Here is a 26,149-nt window from a genome sequence, read left to right as displayed (position 1 = left end):
TAAATGAAATATCCTGAAACTGTTTGTTGTTACATCTAGCTCTCCTTGTACTTGTAAACTGGCCTTTGTGCATACAATTGCCTTGTTAATATTTATTTCACTTTCATTTGGAACAAAGGGGAAGCCAGTCTGGTGTTTATGATATGAATAAACTTGGAAACTTGAAAGCATTTCAGGGCTTGATTTGGTAGCATCACTGTCATGGAGTAAAACAAAATACTTCTGGTACTCTGGGGATTTGTGGCCACAAAGAAAAGTTCTAATGAGATTTTGTATAGAAAAAGGGAAACTAAGCTAGTAAACATTTACAAGACTCTGGTAATTATATTTGAGATCTACAAAAATATGTTAAAGCTGAATATGAATGAAGAGCACTTTGTTAAATATGAGCAGAAAGCAGTTTTCTAAGCCCCAGGGGCTGATAGTTGCTCTTAGAGTTATTTATGCAACTTAATAGGAATTACTGTGCAGATGGAAATGTGATGAAATGGAGGTGAAATCACTATTTATTTGGGCCCCTGTGGTGTACAATCTGCTAGTAATGCAGGTGAAAGTCTTACAAGCAAAAATGTCTTTGTAAGTCTAAAAGCTACATAGTTTGATCTCGATGACTTGTATCTATATATGACATCTGATATCACATGCATTACAGATGTTTCAGCTGCGAGTCTCTTAAATAGTTTGTTGCATTTATGGTACTTACTGGTCTTGGTAATCTAACAGACCATAGGTGTTCTCTCCCAGGTCTTGTTGGATGCTTGTCTTAAAAACAACACTCAAAGGCAATAGATGAAGTATTGTGATTTGGGATTAAAAAAAAATTCTAAGTAAAATCTCTAGAAATGGCAAAAGGTTGAAAAAGTTGAAGTTTTATCCCTCAGGCTTGATGTAAATATTGCAACATCCCGTGAAAGGTTTTGTTATTCATAGTGTGATGAGGACAAGAGGAAATGACCTCAAGCTGCATCAAGGGAGGTTAAGATTAGACACCGGGAAGGATTTCTTCACTGAAAGGATGCTCAGGGATGGGGTGGAGTCACCATCCCTGCAAGAGCTCAGGAAACAACTGCATGTGACACTCAGTGCTGTGGTTTGATTGACATGGTGGTGGTCAGTGAAAGGTTGGACTTAATGATCTTGGAGGTATTTTGCAGCCTTAATGACTGTATTCTATGAATTTCTGACTTCCCCCCACTTTTTAATATTCTGTTCTTCATTTAACTGACAATGTGTGGGAGAATGTCTGTTGTCCATGTTGTAGTTATGCCATCATAAAATATTTGTTTGCATTCTAAACAGGGCTCCAGGATGCTGCAGAATTTAATCTTTGGTGAGATATTTATGTGCAAGTTATTGACTTGTATGTGACAAAGTAGCTAAGTGGAATTTGCCATGACAGCCTCCAATCCTTTAGGCATGCTGGAGGGCAGAACTGATGGAGACAGAAAATTGTGGAATGATTTGACTTTTCAAGAGAGGTAGTTACTGCATGCTGAAGATAAGCCATGGGCATGGCTGCATCCACTTGGAAAAGTTTAGTTTATTAGCTCTGGTGGTGACAGGCCTGTTAGAATCTCAAGATAGAATGTTCTGGTCTGTCTGCATAGAGATTGCAGGAGTGGTTCTCGTCACTCAGTGTGAAACCCTTCAAGCAAGAAGTCTCCCCCATTATGCTGAAAGTTAGTCCTCTATAACTGATCACATTTCATAAAAACAGATTTCTTTCCTTGTCTGACTGGCTTAGTGCCATATCCTTGAGAGCAAGGTGTGAAAGTATCATGCAGCTCTCTTGAAAAGGCATGTAGGAGTGTTTTACTTTTCAACATAGAAAAGTCTCTAAATTGACTATAATGATCCTATTCAACATTTTAGTTACAAACCTACAATTTTTGCCCTTTCAGGTGAAATGCAAGCTGTAATGCAGAAAAAATACGAAGTTGCAATGAAGGATAAGGAACCAACAGTACAAAAGTTTTAAAATTGTGTATAGGATAGACTTGCCTCCAAATGTTACTTGTTTTAAATACTGTTGCCCTCTTTTCTGGGCTTCTGAGCTCTGTGAGTGCCTGTTGGTGAAACACAGCTCCACAGGAGCTCAAGTTTACCTTCAGAAAGAGCCAGATGAGAAAGGGCTTTCAGAACACACCCATTTCCTTTATCAAGAACATGATGTGGTGGCATTTGAATGGATTTTGATGTTGTCAGTAGGTTCTATATGGTAGAGATGAAAATGTTATTTGGGAGGATTTTGAACAGCTAAGAAATCCCTTGTTTGTTTTCTCTGTGTGGGAAACTTTTTTTTCCCTGTCTAACCAGTAAGTATCCAGTCTTGCTAACCTAAGTGGATTTCCCAGCTTTAGGTTCTAGTTTGAAAACAAAACGAAGCAGACTTGTTGTCTTCCCTTGAGCATGAGTGTTGTGAGGCTTTTGCTCCGAGGCTTGGCTTTTTCTGACTGTGATGACGGGGGCAGTTAAACCTTACCATCAGATCTTGTTTTTCCATGGACCAGAGGATCCTCTCTGGCTGTTGGGTGGAAATGAGCAAACATTTATTTTGAAAGAGCAGTTGTACTCCCTGTAAAGAATTCAGTGTGTCTCTGAGATACGCAAGTGGACTGAGGTAATGACTAAAAATTACCAGGTATTGTTGCTAGTTTTTCTTCCCAATATAATTAAAATGGTACAGGAATATTTTTAGGCTGCAGAGTCGAAGTAAAGCTGTGAATTATCTCTCTCATCTCAGCCTTTTATAATATTCATGAAATGGTGATATTTTTTTAATAGAAACATAAACATAACAGCTGTACCTTTGTGTAACAGCAGAAAAGTCTGGGTCCTCCTGCTGGCCAGAGCCAGGGATTTCTCTCTCTGATGTGACCAGAGTTCATGGATATCAAGGGGGATGCTTTTAGAGCCCTGTATATTGATGGCATTTATTGCATCAACCTGCAATAATTAGAAATGAAGAAATAATTTATTATTTCTTTAAAGCGTTAAATCAAGCTTCTTATTCTTCAGAAGGTGAAATGTTACATCCTGTGGAATAGCTGAGGTTTAGATTGGAAAGTAGCTCTTAAGTTGGCCTTCAGATTTCTTTTTTTCATCTTACATAAGGATGTTTTTAATTTTTGCAGGAAATGAATCAAATACAGAAATGAAAAAAATGCATTTTGTAGCTTCTTTGGGTTTTGTTAGAGCTACTTTATGGTAGGGTGCATTGATTCACAGTGTAAATAAACATGTTCTGCAGAAAGCATGGGAAAAGAGTAGGTGTGTGACAGCTCACTGCTACATGTACCTGCTTTGTCTCTGCAGCCACATTCACAAGGGCTGTTTTTCTTTCTTAAAGCATTTATGCCAGTTCATGAGAGTAGGACAGTAAAAGATTACGTTCACATTCAGGAAGCCAGCACAGCAGCTGAAAATCAGTCATCTGTTGTTTTCCTTGGTAGTTTTGTTTCTCTCAAGACAGAGAAGTGTTCAGTCTTGCTCTGCTGAGTGGCCTCCCCACCCCCAGTTACCCATTTGTGATGAGCTTGTCTGCAGGATGGGGCCCTGACAAATCAAACATGCACCCAGTCTTAGAGTTACTTTGCCTTTAGCAAGAAACACCCATCAAGTAAACTCTCTATATGAACTTAAATATTTTCTAAGACAAATTCTGTTGTGTTAGATTTGCTTTACACTTTGGAAAATAAATGGAATTTTCCACAATCTCAGTTTGGTGCCAAAATGCACAGGCTTAGTATAAAAGAGAAATAGACTTTGAAATTACAAGTGGATGATTCAATGTTTTTTATTAAGTAGGTCAAAGCATGAGCTTTTTTCCTGCTTTTAAAATCAGTACCAAAGGTAAATTATTATTATTATCTGTTATTTAAATATCTGAGAAAATCTGTATGCAAAACTACTGTTCAAAGCTAAAATGTTCTTGCACATCTCAGGCTTCACCAGGTAAACCACTTTGACATTTTTTTGTGTGTGGAATGTAGTATCACAACTATTCCAATGAATTAAAATAAAAATAAATGTGCTTTCTGACCAGTGTTTTAATGTACATATTTGATAGGTTGAGCAGATGACATTGCAAAGACCAAATCTGAGCAGTAGGTACTACTTCTTATTTAACAGTATCTTTGTAAAATATTCACAGCTGTAGTAACAACCTTTATTTTTGCAGATTGAAAAGAAATTTTAGTTAGCACAGTTTGTCTCCAAGTGGTTTGAGCTTTCCTTTAATTATCTGAGTACTCATGTAGATTTGAAAAATGAGCTTTTATCTTGGAACGGATGTAGCAGCTGAATATTTTAAACAAAACACGCACAGTTTGGATATTCATATCTTAGAAATACTCTTGTACTCAGTGATTCTGTGTGCAGATAGACTGGAAGATCAGATGAAGATGTAAAAGTTGCGTGAGCTTAATATAAACTGCCGTAAACTGTTCACTTAACTTATCATGCCTCAAGGCAGATAAAACATTTTTTTAGTAAATGTAATAGAAACTTTTCAACATTCAGTCTGTATTTTAGTTTTTCGATTCCTTTATGCGCTTTTAACTACCGATTGTCATTATATAACTAACCTACAGCAAAGTAAAGGTTGCAGAAAAAAACTCCACTGATTTATTCTGAGGCATGTTAATTTAGTGTGTAAAAATATTTTTATAATATATACATAGTGTGATGGAACCTAAACAGAAAACCCTGTGCATCTTAAGGACAAAAGCATTTTATTTCCTAGGCTACAAAATAGTGGTGGAAGCACCTTGGTCAAAGCAAGTGCTGGAGGACAGAGGGTATTACCAGTGTCAGAAGTTCCTGCAGTAATAAGTTTTGTTTGGCAAAATTCTAAATTATTCTTACTGAACTGCAGGATCATTAGGAACTAGTAGGTAAGCAAGTCAGTCTTTCCCTGGTAAATGTTTCAAGGGGTCTAAGATATATTTGTGTTGCTGAGGAGTGAGGCTGCCATTTCCTGGCTTATATTGCCAGTGCTGGAGCTGAAAGGTGAAATGGAGGATATGCAGTTAAAACTTGTGCTGATGAGGAGGAGCAGTTTGACACAGACAGAGGGATGAGCTCAATGCTCTCAGGGCTGCCTCTCCAAGGGACAGACCCCACTTGTACGTTCCTCACAGTGGATGGACTTGGTTTCAGGTTTTATTCCCAAGGTAAACTTTCCATAGAGATCCCCAAGCCAAGCTCAGATGGAGAGTTTGGTGGCCCCTTCCTCCCACTGCCTGCAGAGTTCCTTTATATCCCCTTTATATCTTTTAGTCTTTCCTTCTTAACACTGTGATGCCCAGGAGAAAATGTTTTGGTGCCTTTTAGCTAAATGAAAAGACATCCATGTGTAAGAAAGGTCAAATGTTATAAATTGCAGCTCTGAGACTCTCGTTGTAAGTAATTTTAGGGAGGAACTCCTCCTCTCTCAATCTCTGTGATCTCACCAAGACCTAGTCTGTGATGACCCATTTGATGCATTTCAAGAGTATTCATCACAGTGCATTCAGTTATAGAAACCATCTCTGTCTTGCCCTTGACATTTGAAAAATCCTTACTATGGTATCTGAATAATTTATTTTAGATTTATGTGCCTCTAAAAGTCAGGTCTGCTCATTGCTTTTAATGCCCATTAATATCTCCTCTTTTTTTTTCATCAAGCTGATGTTTTATTTTGTTCTATCTGCTACCTGCGTATGCCACTAATGATTTTTATTATTGGTTTTGTAAATTATTTTGTTATGAAGCTAAGTGCATCTAATACATTATTGGACACATATCCCTCCTACCAAAGTGTAATACCTGTTGGCTGTTGCAAAAATAGAATTCTTTGACAGTTTTGTATTTAAAATATCAAGTAACTATTTAGTATTTTAATAGTTTTATAACACAAGCTGTTATCCTGTTAGCTCATATCCTGCTACACTTCAGAAAGGATTTATCCAGTAAACAGAATGATCTGAGGTAACAGTAGTAATGTGTTAGTAGAAAAAAAAAAAAAAGAGCAAAACATTAATTTAAAATGTGTTTGAAAAAGCTGCAATACTTTTTCAGTACAGTTTTCATTTGTTGACAGTGGGAAGAACAAGTGATCAAAATAACTAGGATAGTGAAGGACCAAACTGAAAACTGTAAATGAGGTCTTGCTTTTGATAGAATTAAATTTTGTCGCTTGAGATGCATTTGAGAATCAGATGATTTATGTTACTTCATTTTCATTTAGGGGTGTATTAGGCTGGAAAATGTTGGTTCAGAATGGTGATTGTAAACAGTTTTGAAATATGTTTAATCTAGATCATCCCTGGTTATGGGAACAGTGAGATTTCTGAAACAGTTTTTCAGGAAAATGGTGGGATAGTTCTTCTGCAGTTCTGATATCTCGGTTTGAGATGGGCTGTATGATGTGCTTGTTTCTGATGGGAAAGGAGACTGGGAACATTCACTGTGTTCCCAGACATCAAATGCTTCTGATAGAGGAGAAAATAGGGAATGCTTCAGTCTGGTTTTAGAAGAGTGCTGCACATATTGGGTGGAAAAAAAATATTTTGTGGAGAATTTTGTCATACCCGATATCAGATTGGGTCAGCAAGTCATGGAGGAGCATACAGTGACTTCCATATGCTTCTCTGACTTTTTAATTAGCTCCTTTTGGTAAAACTGCATTGTTTGATTAGGCTGCTACATTTAAGGCCCTTTAATAATGCCACAGTAGCATTAAAAAGAAGAGCTAGCAGGCCATTGTGAATGATGGGGAGATTCATTCTCATCAAAATGAAGTAAGGCTCTTGACTGATAAGAGGGAAGAGGATAGCTATTGTGATACCTATTGCAAAATTTAAATTTGAAGTGTTTGCTCTTTATAAAGACTGTCTGCTTTTGTGTAGTCTGCTGCTGTCAGATTGATGATAACAATTGCTTAGTCATCCTTCTTCTGCTAGATGGACTTTAGTTGAGTGTAGATGGATGATATGATAAATTTATTGCTTATTACAGAGTTCTCAGTTCTTATTACAGAATGGTTGGGGGGGGGTTAGATAATTCTTAATCAAGTAATTAATTTCCCTTGAAATATTGTCTAAACTGTCATAAACAGAAGTTGAAATGTCTTTTGCTTCCCCTACATTCATCTTAATTATTATAGAATTACTGTAATTCTTAACAAAGTGGGAAAATAAATGTACAGACGGCATTAAATGACAAGATCAAAATGATGAAATGTAAGTTCAAACATATTTTTTTTTTTTTAATTGCTAAGGAGCACAACTTTATAGAAAGCTCACAGTACTTTCGCAAAAACCTGACTGATTTCCAGTGTGATATCATCTGGGAATAAAAAGGTGCAAAACACCATTAGTACAATTGATAATCTGTGTAACTCGCTCTTGTTTATCACATTCTTCTCTTTTTATAATGCACTTATTGTTCCAGTGAGGCTTTTATGTTAGAAATTCAATTTCAAAATATTTTAACTTAGAAAGCTGTAGTGGAGGATTTATTAGTGGGACTGTCTTTAACACTAAAGTCTGCCGTGTGTGCTGCCTTGTGCTATTTAATGACTTTTCCAATGCACTTCAATATTAATATTTTTTTCTGGTTGGCAGGCTGGTACAGTGAAAAACTAGCAAGATTTACATCTCAACCTTTGATGTTACAAAAATTAATTGTCATTATTATAATTGTTTGCATTATGCTGGCATCTAAAAATGTTAACTGTGATCACAATTCTATATGATGCGTTTTAATGAACATGAAAACAAAAATGTTCATACACCAAATATTTCACACCAAAAAAGAGAAGACAGAGAAAAAGACAGCGGAAACTGTTGCTCTCCTGATTGTAAGAAAACAAATTGGGGTATGGTGTGTTGGAGTCCTTCAGGAACTATAAGCAGCAGGAAGAACTCGTGTGTTAGTTCAGTGCTTTAACGTTGTGTTGTTGTTGGATGGCGAGATTTGACAAGCAGCCATTTAATTTGCTGGTTTTTAACCAAGTTTTTGTTTTCCTGTTACTATTTGTGGTTGTTTCTGTAAAGTGTCTAATTGCAATGTTGGAGTTGCAGCGTGCTCAGCACTTGGGTCCTGCTGCCAAACCATGTGTTGATCTGGTCAGCTTCAGCAGGTCACTTGAGCTTTGATCTGACTTCATGTGTAAAATCTCAGCAATGTTTGCCTACCTTTGTGAACTAATTGAGGATCTTACTGGTAAAAAGGACTCATTAGGAGAGAAGTGAGCCATGTTATTGTTACTTTTCAGAAATAATTGTCCAGTGTTAATTATAGGGTAGGAAAAAGATTTTTGGAAGGAGTAAAAACAGAAGTCAGCTTCTAGTTTTTAGTGTCACACAAGAGGCTGGCTAACTTGCTGTTTTACAGCTTTGTGTAGCTCCACTGTCAGGATCAAAGGCTCTGAAATGTCCCCCTCCAGTCCAGCTGCACCATCTTGCATTATGTGGCATAATTGCAGCTTCACAGACTGTTTGGGCCAGGGCTGTCTCTGCTGAAAATCAGTGGGAGGAATAAGTTGCTGTCAAACATCAAGTCAGAGCATCTCTGAACACTTGAAAGGCTGCCATGTCCCTTAGTGCTCAATTTGAATTAAAACATGTAACTACACTGAAGACAGAAACCTGTCAGAGGTACAGCCAAGGAAGTGTCTTAGTACTTGAAGCATGTGTTTTTCTTTTCTCCCTCTATTGTCATTCTGTTACTGAGATAGAAAATACGGCATCTGAAAATGTAAACACTTTTCTTTGTCTCATCTTGCAGGCCGAAACAGCAGCAACAGAATAATTTTTCCTTGTTTTCTTCCACCAAGGGCTGGAATTTCAGAGGGGTAAGTTTTGTATTGTTTTGTTCAGGGTATAACATTCCCTCCTGCTGCATTCTGTTGCAGTGTAACTTTGTAGTTAAACCTTGATCTGTTAGGACTAAAATAATGGGAAACAATTAGACTGGAACTTTTAATTCTGTACCCTCCTTAAAAGGTTTTCTAAAAATGCCAGCTTTTTTTTTCTTTTTTTATGTGCTTGATTGTATTATTCTGAGGGGTGCAGGACATAATCACACTGTACATTAACCTACTTTAAATAAAAAAATAGGGTGTGTTTTCATATCTGAAAATAAATAATGGAAACTGGACTGATACTGTTTAATTCTAATATAGATATTTGTAAAGTTATTGTGAGTTTGCATATGTGAACTTTGCAGAAGTATAGTTAAAACATAACAAAAATTATGTGGGTCTCTTACAAGGCAGAAGAGAATAGGTTTTATTTCTATTTGCTTGGCTGAATAAGGAAATGTGGAAGCTTGTGTGTTCCCAATGAAACTGATTGAAAAGATACATGAAAAAGCAATGCAAGTGACATTAAAAATCTTTATATTTGCTGGTGGTATCAGGTGCTTTTATTTTTGTCCTCTTCAGGTTTCAGAGGTAGCTTCTTAGTAGGTTAATTTGTTCAGAGAGTCAGCCATGTCATCTCCTCTCTGTCCCATATGGCCTGTGAGCCCTTCTACACCCTTTGGTGTAAAACTTCCTGTGATGGTGATATTGTGGCAATGGTGTGTTTGCCATGTGTGTAGGTACTGGAGCCTGGGATACAGTCCAGGAGAAGTCACTGCCTGTTGTATCTAAGTCATACTACTCTTCTGGTTAAAGGGAAGACTTCTACCTTGCAGACTTCTTTTATTATAATGAACACTAAATTACCGTTAATGAGGACTGACTTGTATTTGGGAGATCATATAAATTTGTTTCCTCTGAGCTTCTTCCAACAAAATAGTTAAGTAGACAGATGTTACTTAAATGCTTTGCTGAAAGTTAATGGCATTGATGGATTTACTGATCTGTGTTGTTCATAATATGGTCAACTTCATTAAAACAAAAGATAATTTCACATTCTAATTTGGTATTTTAAGTAGAGCATCCACTATTGTTTAGTGTGAGCTCTTTGTTGTCACTGTTTCTTGTGTTACACCAGGGTGAAGTTATCAGTGATACTGGGAAAAAAGTTCTCTCACAAGGGCACGGTCAAGAGTGTAGGCAAAATACTAACAAACCTTTAAGCTGTAGATTAATTCAGAGCCAGTAGAAAAATAAAATTTACTCGAGTGTTCCCCTCAGTTCTCTCCTAGCTATGCTGGAAAAGTAATTGTGGAAGAAGGTCGGTATGAAAATAGTGGGAAGAGTTCTGTAGGTATGAGTTGTAGCTGAAGAAACAGTGATTCCAAGTTCAGAGCAGTAGCTCACTGAAGTGAAGACATAGGGCTGGTTTCACAGTGGCAGCATGAGGTCTGTGATCCTGTGTGGTGCAGGTGGAGTGAGCTGTACACAAAGAATGGACAGCTGGGGAGTAAAATCCTTCAGAATCAAGAACCTGAAAGCACATAGGAGTAGTAGTATTAGAGAGGAAACAGGCAACGAGGTAATGGATCTTCAAACTGCTTCCTTCATGTGTAGAAATGAAGATCTCTGGCAGGTGGCTGCCCCCTTATTTTTAAGGAAACTTATGAGATGGTAACACAGATGTCAAGTACTACAGCTGTAATATTTCATACAGTGTGTAGTAGGCAATTGCAGTTAATTGTTAGACATAAATGGCTGCATCAAGGGGAGAACCTGTTTGAGTTTTCGCTTGATCTGGTTGGATGCTGAAGCCAAGATAGCTGAGCACTCTGAAAGAGAGTGCTGAGTGTCTGTTGATATTTGTATTGTGTGAGAATTAATTTTATTTTGATGGATGGAAAAATTCTGTTATGAAAAGCCCAATAGGCAGACTTGAAGTCACACAGGTTTTCATAGAGATGGTGAAAGATAATAGGTTGGCTTTGATGTCTTTTCTCAAGCAGGACTAAAAACCTTACTGGCTAGAATAACTAGGTTAATGTTGACAGTGGAGCAGAGCCACAGCTGAGTATAGCAAACACAGCTCTGGAGCTGACTTATTCATGACTATGTTTTTTTAGCTTCTGTTTCTATTATTACAAACTGTAATACAGGATCATTTCAACAGTCGCAAATAATAATAAAGAATCAAGTGATTAGCACAGAATTGCAACATTGTGTTCATCTCCCTGTCCTCGCTTTGCAGTCAGTTCACTCAGTTGCAATGTCTCAGTATCATGCTGATAAAAGGACATGTTCAAGAAACCTGGAAAATACACCAACGTAAACCTCAGAGTAAGATAAGGAAGGCCCGGATGTGACACATTTACCAAAGAAACTCCTCTGCACTTCTCTTTTCCTTACTTAAATTTATCAGAAGAAGCTAATTTCCATCTTGAGCACCTCTTTTGAGTTCCATGGTTAGAGGTCATGTTCAGCTCTCTCAATGGGGATTTTCATGTCAGAATGACATCACGTTTCTGTTGTTAGATAGTGGTAGCAGCGACTTCCAGAATTTTGGGCGGTGTTTAGATATCAATGGGGAAAGAGGAGTTAATAATTTATATTTTTTTAACTGAATACACCAAACATGTGGTTGAGATGAAATTTAGACTTTATTACTGAGCAGTAAAAATCTTTTTGCTATAAGCTCCTCCTGCATACACAGAATGCATCAGGTTAATTTGGGGTTTGAAGAGATTTTTGTAGTCAGGAATCTAGCAAATAGACTATTATAAAGGGAAAATGCTTATAGTGACAACTGTCATTCCAGAGGAAGAAACAAAGACCCCGTGGAGATAAGAATATCCCACACTGGAGGAAAGACGGGAATGTAGGAGATTAGGTGTTAGATGTGGTACTTAAAATAGAAAAGGAATGAAGCAAAGGAATGTCTAATATGGAATATAGAAAAGGAGTAAAAGCAAAATCCTATATTGGGTATAGGATTGGAGAAGGAAAGATGAGGAATCTGCGACTTGGAAAGTGGGATAGTCAAGGTGGAGAAAGCCAAGAGCTGTGAAAGGATTGTGAGGGAGAGTGGAAATGGATAGAGCATAGAAATGGAGGAAAGCTAGTGAGTATAAAAGCAGAGAGAGGGAAGTACAAAGTGGAGACAGAAACCTATAGAGCACTGCAGTTTTACCAGTTCAGCCTTTGAAAGTGCTGACCCTGAGATGATGAGAGGATGTCAGTGCAGAGCAAAATGTGGCTGGGACTTGGTAAGGAAAAGAAGCACAAATATCTGAAGGGATAGGGCAGTTCAGAAGCAGGCCAATAATGAATATAAAGAAAACACCAGCACAGATCTTGGCACAGAAAATACTATTAATTCTATTTTTGCTTTATCTTCTGACTGCCATTAACTCTCACTGTTTTTCCCATCTCCATGCCACCCTTCCCTTAATACCTTGATGCAGATAAGTGGCTTTCCACTGCATCACTGTTTGGTGCTTATAAGAGAGAGCAGGTCAATATGCTGCTCTGAGTGTCTGTGGAAATAATGTGTTATGTTGTTGTGTAGAATGGGAAACAGCTTCATTTCACAAAGCTTTCCATCAAATGAGGATTACCTGTGTACAGTCATCCACACACAATTAGGAGTTGTGAGGATTAAAGCTTCTGTGGTTTTTTGGTAGTTATGATGCAGTCTTGAGTTAGATGCTCGTATGCTATTTTCTACCACACTAAGAACAGTCAGTTTTATAAACAAGGAAGTTCTGAATTTAAGAAGAATAAGAATCTCTTGAAAGTTTGAGATTTCAGCTGCTTTATCTGTCTCCCTTCCTGCTCCTTTAAAAGCACCCACTTTGCTTATGCCAGCAGGATAAACTTCTAGACTTAGATATGCAAATGTAAGTCTTCAAATCATTGTTTTTCAAAAAAAAAAAAAAAAAAAAAGTTAAATTTGCAGAAGTAGTGGTACACAGTGTTGCTATGATGACATTTGAATTGACTATGAAGAAACTGTCAGTCAATCAAAAGAGAAGCAGTTACATGATTAGTGAAGAATATTGGGCTGTAGGCAGGACTGAAGAGGATGCTGGTTTTGTCTGCACTTGTCTCTGATATGCCTCTCCACTGTTCCACTGAGAGGGCATAATTTCCTGAATGCTTTAAGCAAACATCTGAACCATCACAATTATTTCTTTATTTCCTCCCTGCCACACACAACAGACTTGGCTGAAGATCTTCAGTGCTGAAAAGAAATAGTGAAATCTAAATCAACATTTTACACTTGAAATAGTTTGAGGCATGTGTTTAGTGCGCAGCTGCCTGAAGATTGAAGATAATTTATTGCAATGAGGCTTCTTTCTATTTCCTCCTTTCTTGTTTCCTTTCTAGTATTTAAAAGCATCTAACTGTGCTGCAGATGTGGTCACCTGTGAGGAAGGCTGATCTAATTTATGAGAAACCTGTCATAAAAAAGTGTTAAATATGCTGAAAGTCAATTTTAGATGTGTAAGTGGTTTCTGTGTTAGTTGTACTGCACATGTGTTTGTGGGGGGAAAGGTGTCTGTCATGTCAAAGGAAAATTCCACACTTTTCAGACCATATTTGGAAAACAGCATATTTTTGTGCAGACTGGCACACTTCAGTTATCCCATTCAGGGTGCACGAATCTCAACAGGATAAAAATTTTTGAGAGAGAAAAGAAGTTTTATCCTGGCTTTAAATTGATGAATAATTGGATAAATTTATGTAGAAGGCACCTCAGTACCTCTCCTGGATTCTGCCTGGATTTACTTAATTTCTGTATCCACTGATAGTTGTTTGCCTAACCAATGATGTTACCTATAACAGAAACTTATTAGAAGGGGTATCACCCAGACCTTTTTTCATACTTGTTGCAACAATGTTATGCACTAATGTCTCTAAATCAAATGTGCTTAGATACTATAATCTCTTGGTACGTCCAGTATGATTTTAAAACACAAGGTATCATATGCATTAAAAAACATGTGTGGTTTTTTGTTAGTCCAGTTTACTCCTATGCACAATTTAAGCAGCTTCCTCAGAGGGGGATGGTTACTTTGTCATTGGCAGCATGTGTTTATAAGTGACTGTTTTGTGTACTCACAGCATAGCTGGGAGTGGAATAATTGTACCTGTTGTGACCTAGCAGTCAGCAGTCAGTTCCTTCCCGTGCCATAGAGAGACTCTGAGCAGGGTACTCCAGCTGGGATCCCTGCTCCCCATGGCTGCTCTCCTCCCTTTGCAGAGAGTCCCATGCCTTCTAACCTGCCGCAGGTTAAAGATACATGGATGCTTAATCCCTGACCTGTTGCCTCCCCCTTTGTCTTTGAACAGAAGAATTCCATATTCCTTTTCTGTTTTCCAACAGATGATGAATTCCTGTGTGCCACTCCTTTTAGATCTCTTCCTCTCTCTTCTTACAGTGGGTTGAAGCTCTTCTGTTTCAGTTTGTCTCAGTCCTTCCCTTTTACTGCCTGGCTCTGCTCAGCCTTGCCTTTAGTCTGCCTCTGTGGAGGAGCTGTTGTGCTGCTGTCCAGCACTGACCTTTCCTGGGCCAGGATGACCCTGATACCTGACACCAAAAATAGTAAGAAGCATTCTGTATTTCTGTTCTTGCAGTTCTTTCTTGGGAGCACTGCAGCAGCAGGGAAACTTGACTTCACACCATTGATAGCAGCAATGTATGGAGCATTATGAATATCCTCCCATGATACACAGTTTCTGGTTCAGAAGACAGGAGCTTATAAATGGTAGCAAATATTCACCCTGGACATGGATTTTTGTTTCTTAAAGAGTTGGGTTTGGTGTCTCCCTGCTTAATCTGGGGGTGGAGTTTTAAATGGTTTAGCTTGTTATTGGTTTTGGTTTTGAAGAAACCACTGAAACTGTTGTTGATGGGTCACAAGACTAATTTCTCTTGGAACAGCAAGGTTTATACTGGCACACAAATAGAGATGCTATCAGAAATTCATTGTGTGGCATTTGCGTAACTGGATAGCAGTCAGTTCCATCTGCAGTTTCAAAACACATCAGAATTGCCATATTCATAATGTATACACTGAATTCAAAAACAAATTCAGAGTGACCAGTTAGACAAATTAGAAGAATTAAAAAATTTATTACTCCAAAGCCATGTGCTGAGTCAGCATGGCTTAATCACCATAACTTCTACCCACAGTGTGTGATGCAAGATTAGCCATGTTTTAAAATGTTTTATTTGAAATTCCAGCCAAACATGGTTTGTTGATATGTGGGATTCTTAGGCCTGTAATAAATTGCCACATTTCTTTGTAGGGTCAATGGGTGCTGTACGTTACAAGGTCCTCTGCGTAGAGTAGTGTGGCAACATGAATGGGCTGGAGCGACAGCTGAGTTGTTTATAATTACTTATAAAGGAGAATGATGCTGGCTGGCCTTTAGACTTCAACATTCCAATAGTTAGGGACTCAGGTAGACAAACCTGTGCATGTTTTATGAGCTATTACTGCTTGTGCTGCCCAGGGAGTGCTGTAATGCTTAGGAGTTTGCACTGACTTTATTAACAGAAGCTTGAAAGTTTTATTAAACTTTCACAGCTTTTGCATCTGTGAAAGAAGACTCCCAAGAAGTCATCTCTGAGTGAAGTACATAGCCATTAAACTGTCCACCTAGTTTACAGAGGTGCTTCCAAGGTGGTTACATGGCAGTTACATTTAGACTCTGTGTTTCCTGGGGCAAGGGTATTGCAGCCCTTACAGAGCACTTGGCTGAGGCACTCCTGAAAAGACCTCCACAGACCTTGGCGTCTGGAAGATTTTTCACCCATGACTTTTGTTGTAAAGGGTAGATATTCTGCTTACTAAAGTTCAGTTATTCAATATCTTGAATTTTTCTGATAATGGAAATACTGTGATATTTCCCATTTGGAGGGGTTTTGTATAATTTCATTTTATCTTTTCAAAGAATGGATTTTTTTTTTTTTTTAAATTCTTCATACGGTCATTCTGCTACTGCTGTAAGGTTTTGTTTTATGAATCTTTGTAAGTGCTTTGTTACAAGTTTATTTTTGCTATGGGTGTGGTTTGTTATTTATAGTAGAAATATTCTGTATATGCTATAAACCCTCCATGCCAGCTATTTTGCACATACAAACAATACTGAGCTAGAAGCAGCATGTGATAAAGCAGATAGGTCCAATTGTGATTCTCTTATGCTAAGTTGGATGTTCTGTTATAGAGCAGATTTCCTGTCTTTAATCATAGACTGGGTGTTACCTTGTACTCCTGCTGTCATTTACTGTTCTTTTCTTTGTTCAGCAGCAGATGAACTTGACCTCTGTTAAGTTTAACTCAAACCAAACTCTGCCCATTTCTTTGTCTTTGTTTCCCCCCACTCCACCAGTGGCTGCTCTTTGAGAACACGTGATATGAAATTACTATTTCCTATGACTTTGTTTCAGAAACCCCTAATGGTTAACTGACTGATGCTCTTGTCCAGTCTTAGAAGCAGTTTTGAACTATACATTGGTATTTTATTGATATTACACTGTTTCATATTAACAATTTTATTTTCAATTGTCTTGTGCAAGTGAAGGGCTGCACACATGGGCTTGAACTGCTGTTGTGTTTGCTTTTACTAGTGATGCTTGCAGGAGAACTTGGTGTTATCACAACCTGTTACAAAGCTGAATTGTTAATGTGACTTTCCATTTTCCCCAAATTGTTTTGACGGTTTGTTGTCTAATCTCCTAGTGCTTATACTGCAAAAACTCATTGGTCATTCTAAGTTGATTGTAAAAGTTTTCAATTAGGTAATGCTTAGGTATTATTATTTGAAACTGTGGATTAAATTTAAAAAAAAAAGTAAATACATGAACTACACATTTGGAAAAAGTTTCAAAAGTGTCTCCAAAGAGAGTTGGGAAATCCTCCATACTGGGGGCTTTATTCTAACATCTTCCTCTCCATTTGCAGTCCCTCTGCAGTCCCACAGGTTCTAATTTAGTTTGTCAAGTTGTACTTGTGACCAAAAGCTAAACAAAATCCTTTTAAGGACCAGGAGGGAGGAAAACCTTAAAAGTTCTGAACTTCTGGAACAGTTTATAAAGAGTCCTGGGCTCATGGGAGAAGAAAAGAAAGTTTGAGTTCTTCTCAGTTTTGAGGAAGCATTTTGAGGGGGTTTGTTGGTTTCTCCATGAGGACTCCCCTTCATTGCAAGCACAGAGGTGCTTTCACAACCAGAATTGGTCAAACATCTCAGTTGTAGAATGAATCCTATTTATTTCTAAACATAAGAGCAAGATTCTTCTTGAAAGCTAATGCTGTGGTTAGAATGTACACAGCAGTTGAAAGTGATGGCCATCTTTTAAAATCTGACACAAATGCATAGTAAGAACAATATATATGATTGTGCTTTCTATTTATTGCAGCCTGGAAGCAAATTTTGTTATTACAGTAGCAACCAGAAAATAAGGCCTCCGTTTTGCTGGATATTACACAAACATAGTAATAAACTATTATTTCTCCAAATCTAAGCATGAGTAAGAACATACTGTTACATTTCTTTAATAATACTAAATTAAATTTTTGAAGTAAATTCAGGTCTGTTGAAGCTCTTAAATTTCATTAATGATGACAAATCTTCATAATTCCTGGGTTCTGTTACGTGTTTTGAAATGGGATATCCCATTCTAATGGAAGATGAATCTAATATGATATGTTTATATACAGTTTATATATTTAGTATATATAATAACATGATTCTAACATGATTTGAGGTAATGTTCTCAGGATATGTAAAATGCTCATCTAAAAATATTTGTTACATTGTTTTTGATGCAAAAGTTGTACACAGGTTGTCTCTGTCTCTTTCTAGATTGTGGTTACTTGTAAAGCTTTTCAGAGAGTTAAATTTAGCATTCTTAAAGCACTCATAATGCACAATGAGAAAACAGTTTCCCTCTGTCTCTGTGCCAGCAGGCTCCTCACCAAATTTGTGAAACTTAGTTCTTTTCCAAGCACTGTTTTCAGTAGTTCACAACCTTAAATATTTCTCAGAAGTAGCAGTCATAAGTTTCAACAAACCCTGTGTCCTTCCAGACCCTTCCAAAAGTCCAGAGCAGAGCTGTAGCCTTGTGCAAAGGTCACAGAATGAGGGCAGTTGTACTGATCCTAAGAAGATTAGATTACATGTTCTGACTGCAAGGATACTGGGAGATGGGAGAGAGCTGCAGTGCTTCCTGAGGGTCCTCAGTTGGGCAGTGGCTGGTGCAGTTTGGTGTGGCACTTGCTTCTGGACTACTACAAAAAGAAAAAAAAAAATTATTCTCAGAAAAACTAAACATTATTCTCTTCTAAATGTCTTGTACAAATCATGGCAATCTTTTCCTCATTCTAGGAAGCATTATCTGAGCCTTCCCCAGATCTTTATCTCTGGGAGAATACATGAGAAACTACAAAATCAGTGGTTTGTACTATGGGAGATGGGATGGGCAAATTTGGATGTCTTGCAGGGAATTTGCTGCTGGTGAGTGTCTCTCCCAGCCCTTGAAAGGAGCCAGGTCAAACCTCACAGCACTTGAGATGTGTCTATTCCCCTTTATGCAGTACAATACCTGGTTGCAGCAGTAGGATACTGCCCTGGGAGAAAGATTTTATGTATTTATTTTCCTATTTGTAATATCTATAATTTTAAGAACTCTGGAGAAAAAAGCAACAGTGAATCTGCTTAGGTGGCTTTGCTTGCATTTTGCTGTGTTTTTTGACACAGCAACTGGAAACTGTGTGCTGTCTGAATAAAGACTTGTCGTGTGCTGCTGGCTACAGACACTTGACAGATTTCAGCCTTATGCCACCACAGTGCTGTGGGCATTTTACAAGTGAGAATACTAAGGCAGGAAACTTTCTGAAACCTGGTGTTGTGTAGTATTATCAGATTTATTTATTTTGATTTAAAAAAAAAAAGGAAAAAAGAATAGCTGGTGTTATCCTTTGTTCTTGAAAACTATAGTTACAGCAATATTTAATTCCCTTTACTCAACTTTGTGGTTTTTTTGGCTGTTTATTTGATCCCGTGTTCATGTTTCATTTCATGTTCTGTTGGACTGGGCAGAACTGCTCAAACTGCACAGGGACCAAAGGAGCAGCTTTCATGTATTTTAGAGTTTGTCAGTTCTGATTTCTGGACCTCATTCTTTGGATGAAGTTGCTGTCTGGAATCTAGACAGGGTATCTTAGGGTATCTTAGATTTCCTTCCTTGGTACTGGTGTGGCTGTCTACAATATAAGTAAGTTCAAGATGCACTTTCTTTCAGGTGGACGCCCTTGATGCTGCTGTCAACAAAGTGCAGAGTACCTTGGAATTCTTGTGCAACTGCAGGGAAAAAACACAGATAGAATGTTTTCTTCCCTCAGACCTTAGAAAGCAGGTTTTGCCATCCCAATAATTTTGTGTTGACTGATACAGGCAGGGGGCCAGAAGGGTTTAAATGTTATTTATTAGATTGATGAGAGAAAGCCTAACAGAAAGCTGAGATCTCTGGTATCTGCCTCTAGGCTTCTTAAATTCTGATGGCTGTTGCGGCACATCGTTATAGGCAGCCTCTAAGGAGTAGTGCAAGTGCAAATACAAAGAAGCATAGCAAGTCTTTGTGTTGTGGTCTCCAGGAAGTGGAATATAGCAATCCAAATGTTACCAGGAAATCTGATTGAGAAATGCCTGCCTACCTGTCTTCATCTTTGGTGCAATTAAAGAGCTGTGGATGGCATAATGCCTGAAAAAATTGCACTCCTGTATTTGATTCTGGGTCAGGTGTCACCAAATTCTGATAGCAGAGGATTAGGGTTTCCTGTATGGGATAAAAGGTTATTTAAGAAATAACTTTAATCTGAATTCATAGAGACTAAATAATACCGGAAAAATATTGTAGGCTTATATAAAGAATTGATATGTATTTCCTTGGAGAAGTATACTATATTCTGCTAGAAGGGTCTGAAAAGAAGGTGGCTAGGTTGGATTTTGCCTCACTTTTGGGCAGAGAAGACAGGCCAATAGCATTTACCAAGAGTGATGTACTTCAGTAATTTTTTAAGTCTTGGCCTAAAATGTCTGCTTTCTGAAAGATCTTTCAGTTAGTATTTTCTGTCTGCAGAGATGTCGTGGCTCTTCTTCTCAAAGGAACTGGTTGCTCACTGGTATCAGTTTCACCTTTTATCTTCTTCCTCCAAGCTCAGCAAAAATTTTTTATTCTGAAGAAAGATTGAACCAGCTCATTAAGGACTTGTTTTCTTTAAAGATGAAGTTGGAATTGCTGTTATCTTGCTACCCAAATTAAATTTCTTTTACTTTCTTCTTACTGGAAGAATGCAGAATTCTGCTGATAACAAAACCAGGTCTGTGTTTGTAGATCTGAGCAAGTCACAGAAGATTAAACAGGATAGGGACAGATCAAGAGTGAGGTGTAATTCTTTCTTTCTAATTATATTGAATTTCTAGGGATAAAATCAAAGTTTGCACTTGTCCTTACACACAAAATTGGGGTGCTTTGCCATGCTTATCTTTGCTCCTTTATTCTAGGCTGATTCTAAAACAATCAGTTCTTAATTTTTACCATTATGCCTCCATTAATTTAAGAACTTCTCCTAAACACATCCAATAACTTCTCAAATGCTGAAAAAAAAATTGTACAGTATTTTAAAGTTCTGCCCATTATCTACCAGCTGTTTTGTGTGCTGAGACATCTGCATTTGTACATAGTTGTCTGCCCTTGAGTTTAACGCCTGTTGCTGCTGTGTAAGAATTGCACAGGTGGAGGTGGATTGTTTCAGTTACTGAGGCTCAAAGTTCCCAAACACCTACCTGTTATTTCAGAAACCTGTTAGTGATATCTTTACCTTCACCATACCGGTGCTGTTCACTTATTGGCTGTTTGTAAAACACTTTTGTCTGTTTGAAATATTATTGTGAACCAGCGTGTGAGAGAAAAACCACGACAGAAAGAGACACAGCAGTGCAGATCAGCTTCTGACACTTGCAGTGCACTGCATGACAGGAAGCGAGAGCAAACTGTGAGGCTGCATGGGGAGGAGTTCCTGCCGAAAACTGAGGGACAGACAGAGGGACTCCTTTGTAGCAAAGGCTTTCCACTGTCACACTGGAAATTGAGAAACCTGCTAAAATCTGAGTACGATAGAAAATAACTCATGGTGTGGTGCTGCTTGTTTGTGCATCATCAGGTAAGCGTGAATCGGGATTGTGGAACTTTTTATTGTTTGTGTGTAAGTTGTAATTGCACAGATACTCCTTCCAAGCATGCCAGGATTTAAGATTGGGTATTGATTAAACCAAAATGTTGCTTGGCAGGAATGTTTCCTTGTGTAAGGAAAGAAATTTGTTAAAGGTTGAGGTAACATACTCTGCTATTCCCAATGGGATGGAGGATGGTGTATTTTTCTCTCTGTATTCATTGTTTGTTGCTGCAGGGTGATGAGTTTAGGTCTTTGCTTCTGCTTATCGGTCATACCCATATAAACATCTCTGCCTCAGTCTCCTAGCCTGAAAATGTGAATTTTAGCTGATGCTAGGGCTTAAAGAGAAATATTTATAGCAAATCCATTATTGTCTCCATTGTCAAAGTGAAAGCTGTAACACATCCTGCTTACACTGTACTTACACTGCAGGATGATTCTGCTCTGTAGCATGTGGATGTGGTAGCACCTGGAAAACTGGGTGCTGTTATGGACACTGCAGTGTGGAGAGTAAAATAGCAAGGTTGTTGATAAATGTAGAAAAGGAGGATTAAAATACTCAGTGCATCTTGTGTGTAGAAAAACAAGATGATACAAGATGGGAGTATAGGCTTATCTGAGTGTGTGTAAACAATTGCAAAGTGGGCACTAATTCTCTGTATTTGCCAGGTGCAGCATGGGAAGAAATGGGCTTTTTTCATGGCGAGGGAGATTCAGGTTAGATATTCTGGGATAAATGCTTCCTGATTGTCATGTTCATCAAGAGTAGAACAAAGTATAGAGTTAAAATATGTAATTTCAAACTGCTGTATAAAAGCTCTCCTGTCTTACATGTTGCAGTGGTTAGCATTTAGTACTTGTTTGTTCTTAATAATTTGTGTTGAGCTTTGATTTTGGACTGTTAATATGTGAATAAGAGTAGCCCATTAGGGACACCAGTGAACAGATGGGATCTCAGATTTTGCAGCTCCAGCCCCAGTTTACAGCATCCTTTTTTTGGAAAACTTCAAAAAAATTTAAGTTACTTCAAAATACTTGTGTATATGTTGACTGAAACTGTACTTTGAAGTTCTCAGAAATATGTGATCAAGGCAGGGGGCTGTAGTGCAAGGCAAATCAGGGATATGGAAACCTTACAGCTTTACAACACCTGATAGGAAGGTGTAGCCAGGTGGGGGGGGGGGGGGGGGGTCAGTCTCTTCTCCCAGGTGTAACAAGTGACAGGACGAGAGGAAGTAGCCTAAGTTGCACCTGGGAAGGTTTAGATTGGGTGTTAAGGAAAATCTCTTCACTAAAAGCACTGTCAAGCACTGGAATGGGCTGCCTAGGTCAGTGGTGGAATCACCATCCCAGGAGGTTTTTAAAGCCACGTAGTTGTGGCACTGAGGGACATGAGTTAGTGGTGGTTTGGCAGTGCTGAGTTAAAGGTTGGACTTGGTGATCTTAGAGGGATTTTCCAACCTATGGGATTCTGTGACTTGATGTTCAAGAGCCTGTGTGCCCTGCAAGTGCACAAAACCTTTAAGGATAGAGTTAGAGCGTTAAAACACCCCACCTTTGATTATTCTTGCTTTTACAACCAATCCTATGCTAAACTCCCTCAGCACAAACATACAAGGCCAGGAGCTGCAAATTCATCACCTCAGCTTGCCGAAGACTAAGGAATCCAGGGACTGTTTGCATGCTGACTGGTTATGTTACTTGGAGACATACAGAACTGGATCTGACAGATCCCAGCTGAAAAGTGTTTGAAAGAAGAACAGAAGCTGAATCTAAATAGTGTATGGACTCTTTCACATTGCATTTTTTTTTTTTTTTTTTACATACTTGGTGAGTTTAAAATCATTAGATATTGATTGTGTTAATTAGAAGCATAATTTATGTAGGAGTGTTCAGATTTTGGCTGACAAAGGATTCTCATGCAACAAAAACCTCCTGTGCAGAAGAAATAAATGTGACTTATTTAGCTGAATTTGGTCTGGACTTTACTGTAAAGTTTGCAGAAGTGTCAGTGTATTTAACTGTTCTAGATTCCAGTTACTGGTCCTCTCCCCTGTCTTCCAAAAAGGGGAAGGAAGAAGGTTAAATAAAGACAAAGTAAATACCAGTCCTCAAACAAAGCTGTGCTAATCCTTGTCCTTACAGCATCCCGTACATGCACACCCATTTCCTGTTGTTGATGTTAAACACATTGAATATAACTTTCATTTCATTGTTCACTTCAGTGTTCCTTTTACATTACATTGACCGGAAAATCTCCAATCCATCACAACAAGCAGTGCAGAAGCAGAGCCTGCTGGCTGTGGTGAGGGGAGGCTGCCAAGGAGCTGCCATTTTGGCCAGCAGAGATGTGATGACTTCTGGAAGTGCTTGAAAAGTGTGAACGTCATCATGGCAGAGATGATCTCACCTCCATTGCAGTTTTTGCTGTGCTGTAACAGAGCAGAATCTCTTTATTCATTTGTTTGTTTTCTTTGGAATCTCAGGAACAAGCAAGTCCTGTTCCTAACACTGGTGTCCGGGGCTTCTGCCAGCTGGATGTGTGGAGGGTGGGAAGCTGGACTGTCCATGCTGTGTCCAGTCTCAGTGCAGAATGTACATACAGTCAGGTCATCTCTGGCCATTTCTCCTTAAAAGCAATAATGTTAAGGATTTTGTGTCACTCTTGAGAAACTGAAATGTGTAATGTCTCTGGTATTCCAAACAGGAAAGGGCCCTGGAAATATACATGGACACCAGTTTTATTATAACACCAAAGAATTTTTGATTGCAAGTTCCTTTTGCCAATTTTACATAAAGAAATGTGATACTGAAATGCAGGGTAGCAAGTTCTAAACTTCAAAAAATTTTGTGTTAGAATTCACTATTCTGAGATTATGGTCTCCAAAGGCAGGTATGATGCATTATTCAGCTAAAAAAGGCATCATGCTCTGGGAAAACTCGTTTTAAGATGTTTTTGTCTCCTCATCCCCCAAACTCTTGTCAGTGCTACAGCCAGAAAGTGGGAGATGAACATGGAGGCTCACAGGTATTGGCATGAAAGGTGAGTGTCAGGCTGTGGTGAAGGCCAAGAGGGCTGACCTTAAAGGTGGAAGATCCATCTCTTTCTGAAAGGGCTTTAACTCTAGGGAATGAATTGTCTCTTTTTTGTAAATCTGGAATTGACTATCTCAGATCCAAGCCCCATATTCAACAGGAAATGCAGATATTTCTTGTTGGGGATTGCACACTGAGCTGTTTGTGTGATTAATGTCACATTCTCCTGCTGTACAGACCTTTTGAACTTACCAGCTTCTGTACATGTTAGAGATTTAAGAATTAGAAGGGTGCTTAGAAGTGCACATCTATATTTGAGTATACATATGTGGATGTTGCTGATAAAAAGTAATTACACATCAAGAGAATTTATAGGCTAACTGGATTTAAAAAAAAGCTGTATAAAATTTGTGATAAAAATGTGACTAGAAATTCACATGGAAGTCTGGATTATTGTTGTGATTTGATGTCTTTCTATAAAGAAATTATGTGCTCCTGCCTTATTCTGAGCTACTGCAACACCATCTGTGATTCTTAGGGCATAAAGCCATCATCTGGGTGGGAAGGTTCCTTGTAGATGTAGAGGGGTTCTCAGCTGGCTCAGGAGATACTGATTACTTTCTAAAATGGAAAGAAAAACAATCATGTAATAAGGCTGCTTTTCATGCAGACATAATCCACCCTTTGGAGTGTGGTTTAAACCTGGCCCATGATGTTTAACTTTTTATTAAGTCTTTGATCAGTTTTTCCCCATCCTTCCACATTAATCCCTTTTGATTTTATCTTTGCTCTACCTGATCTCTTCAAATTGTTTGTCTTTGGGTAGCTTTGTCATTTAATTTAGTGTGATATTGATACTGTCCCTGATAAAAGTGTGCCATAAGCTAGAGAGGAACATGAAGCCCAGAGTAGTGAATCCCTTCTTCTCAACAGTAAAAATGATAAAAACTTTGTTAGCTAAATGGTTTCCCTTTTCTGTATTATTGCAAATGTATATATGTATATACACTTGTTATATGTATGTATACATAAAATCTGAATATATTTTTATGTGTATCTGTGTAGGTGTGTATATATATGGACTTTTTGTTTTAGGGACATGGGACAGGTCTTTTTCATTAGAATGGGTTTTGGTATGAAAAAAGGCTTAATGTTTTTTAGTGTTTGGTTTTGAAGTGAGTCTGTCGCTGACTAGGAAGGTCTAAGGGTGTGATGTGCCTATGCAAATACCTTGAACTGTTATTTATTTTGATACCGGTCTATGTGCAGACCCATTTCTAAGCATCTAGAATGGAGAGATGATTTAACAGAAGTCAGCAGCTCTTCTGAAAAGCATTTCCTTTCCCATCACAGGATGGATTTTGTCAAGCTATTTTTGTGCATCTTTGCATTTCATCTCCCAGGTGGTAAAGTTTAAATCTGTGGTATTGATAATTAAAACCCTGTGATAGGGACTATGTTAATACAGCCTTCCATATAAGAATAAAGAATAATGTCTTATTGCTCTAATTCCTTTAATGAAATCAATACTTTAATATATAATTGGATATCTTACCTTCTCATCTCCTGTGAGATAATTATGGAAAGCAACTCTTTCCTGCTGTGTTAAGGCCAGGAAGTCGTGTCTCTGTAACTGTGGATGTAGGCACAGCCTTTTGGGCAGCAGTATCACAAACTTTAGGATTCAAAATTATGATAGAAAAAGCTTTTTCAGCCCAGAGGTATGTGTTCAGATGCAGGTGATGCACCTGTGTGGTCAGTCAGAAAACACAGACACATTTCTCATCAGAACATGTACTTGCTACTATTTTCATGCAGGTGTGTACCCATTTTTTAAGGCCTCTAAATGCTATGCAAAAAAAAGTTATCAAAGTGTTCCAAGCTTTCCTGTTTTCCCAGCAAGGCAAACAGCATCGTAATATTTTTCAATTTAGTTTGCTTCATGTACATACAAATTCTGATAAAGAGATGCTCTGTGGTCAGATGGCATTTACCCATAGCTCATAGCCCAGTGTGGGTGTTC

At 38.2% G+C, this 26,149-nt stretch overlaps 1 protein-coding gene across 1 annotated transcript in view; it reads left to right on the top strand.

Moving 5' to 3' along the window:
- ARHGEF3 (Rho guanine nucleotide exchange factor 3) overlaps nucleotides 1-26,149 on the top strand; it is a gene marked incomplete at its 5' end in the record, with an annotated part of 101,483 nt that overhangs the window by 24,864 nt on the left and 50,470 nt on the right. The window contains one exon of the mRNA XM_084214347.1: nucleotides 8,773-8,839. Within this exon, the coding sequence (XP_084070473.1) occupies nucleotides 8,773-8,839 (67 nt within the window). The remainder of the gene's footprint in view (nucleotides 1-8,772; nucleotides 8,840-26,149) is intronic.

The sequence above is a fragment of the Fringilla coelebs genome (assembly GCF_963513975.1).
Source record: "Fringilla coelebs genome assembly, chromosome: 13".
Classification (NCBI taxonomy): Eukaryota; Metazoa; Chordata; class Aves; order Passeriformes; family Fringillidae; genus Fringilla; species Fringilla coelebs.
This window is presented reverse-complemented; position numbering and strand designations above follow the sequence as displayed.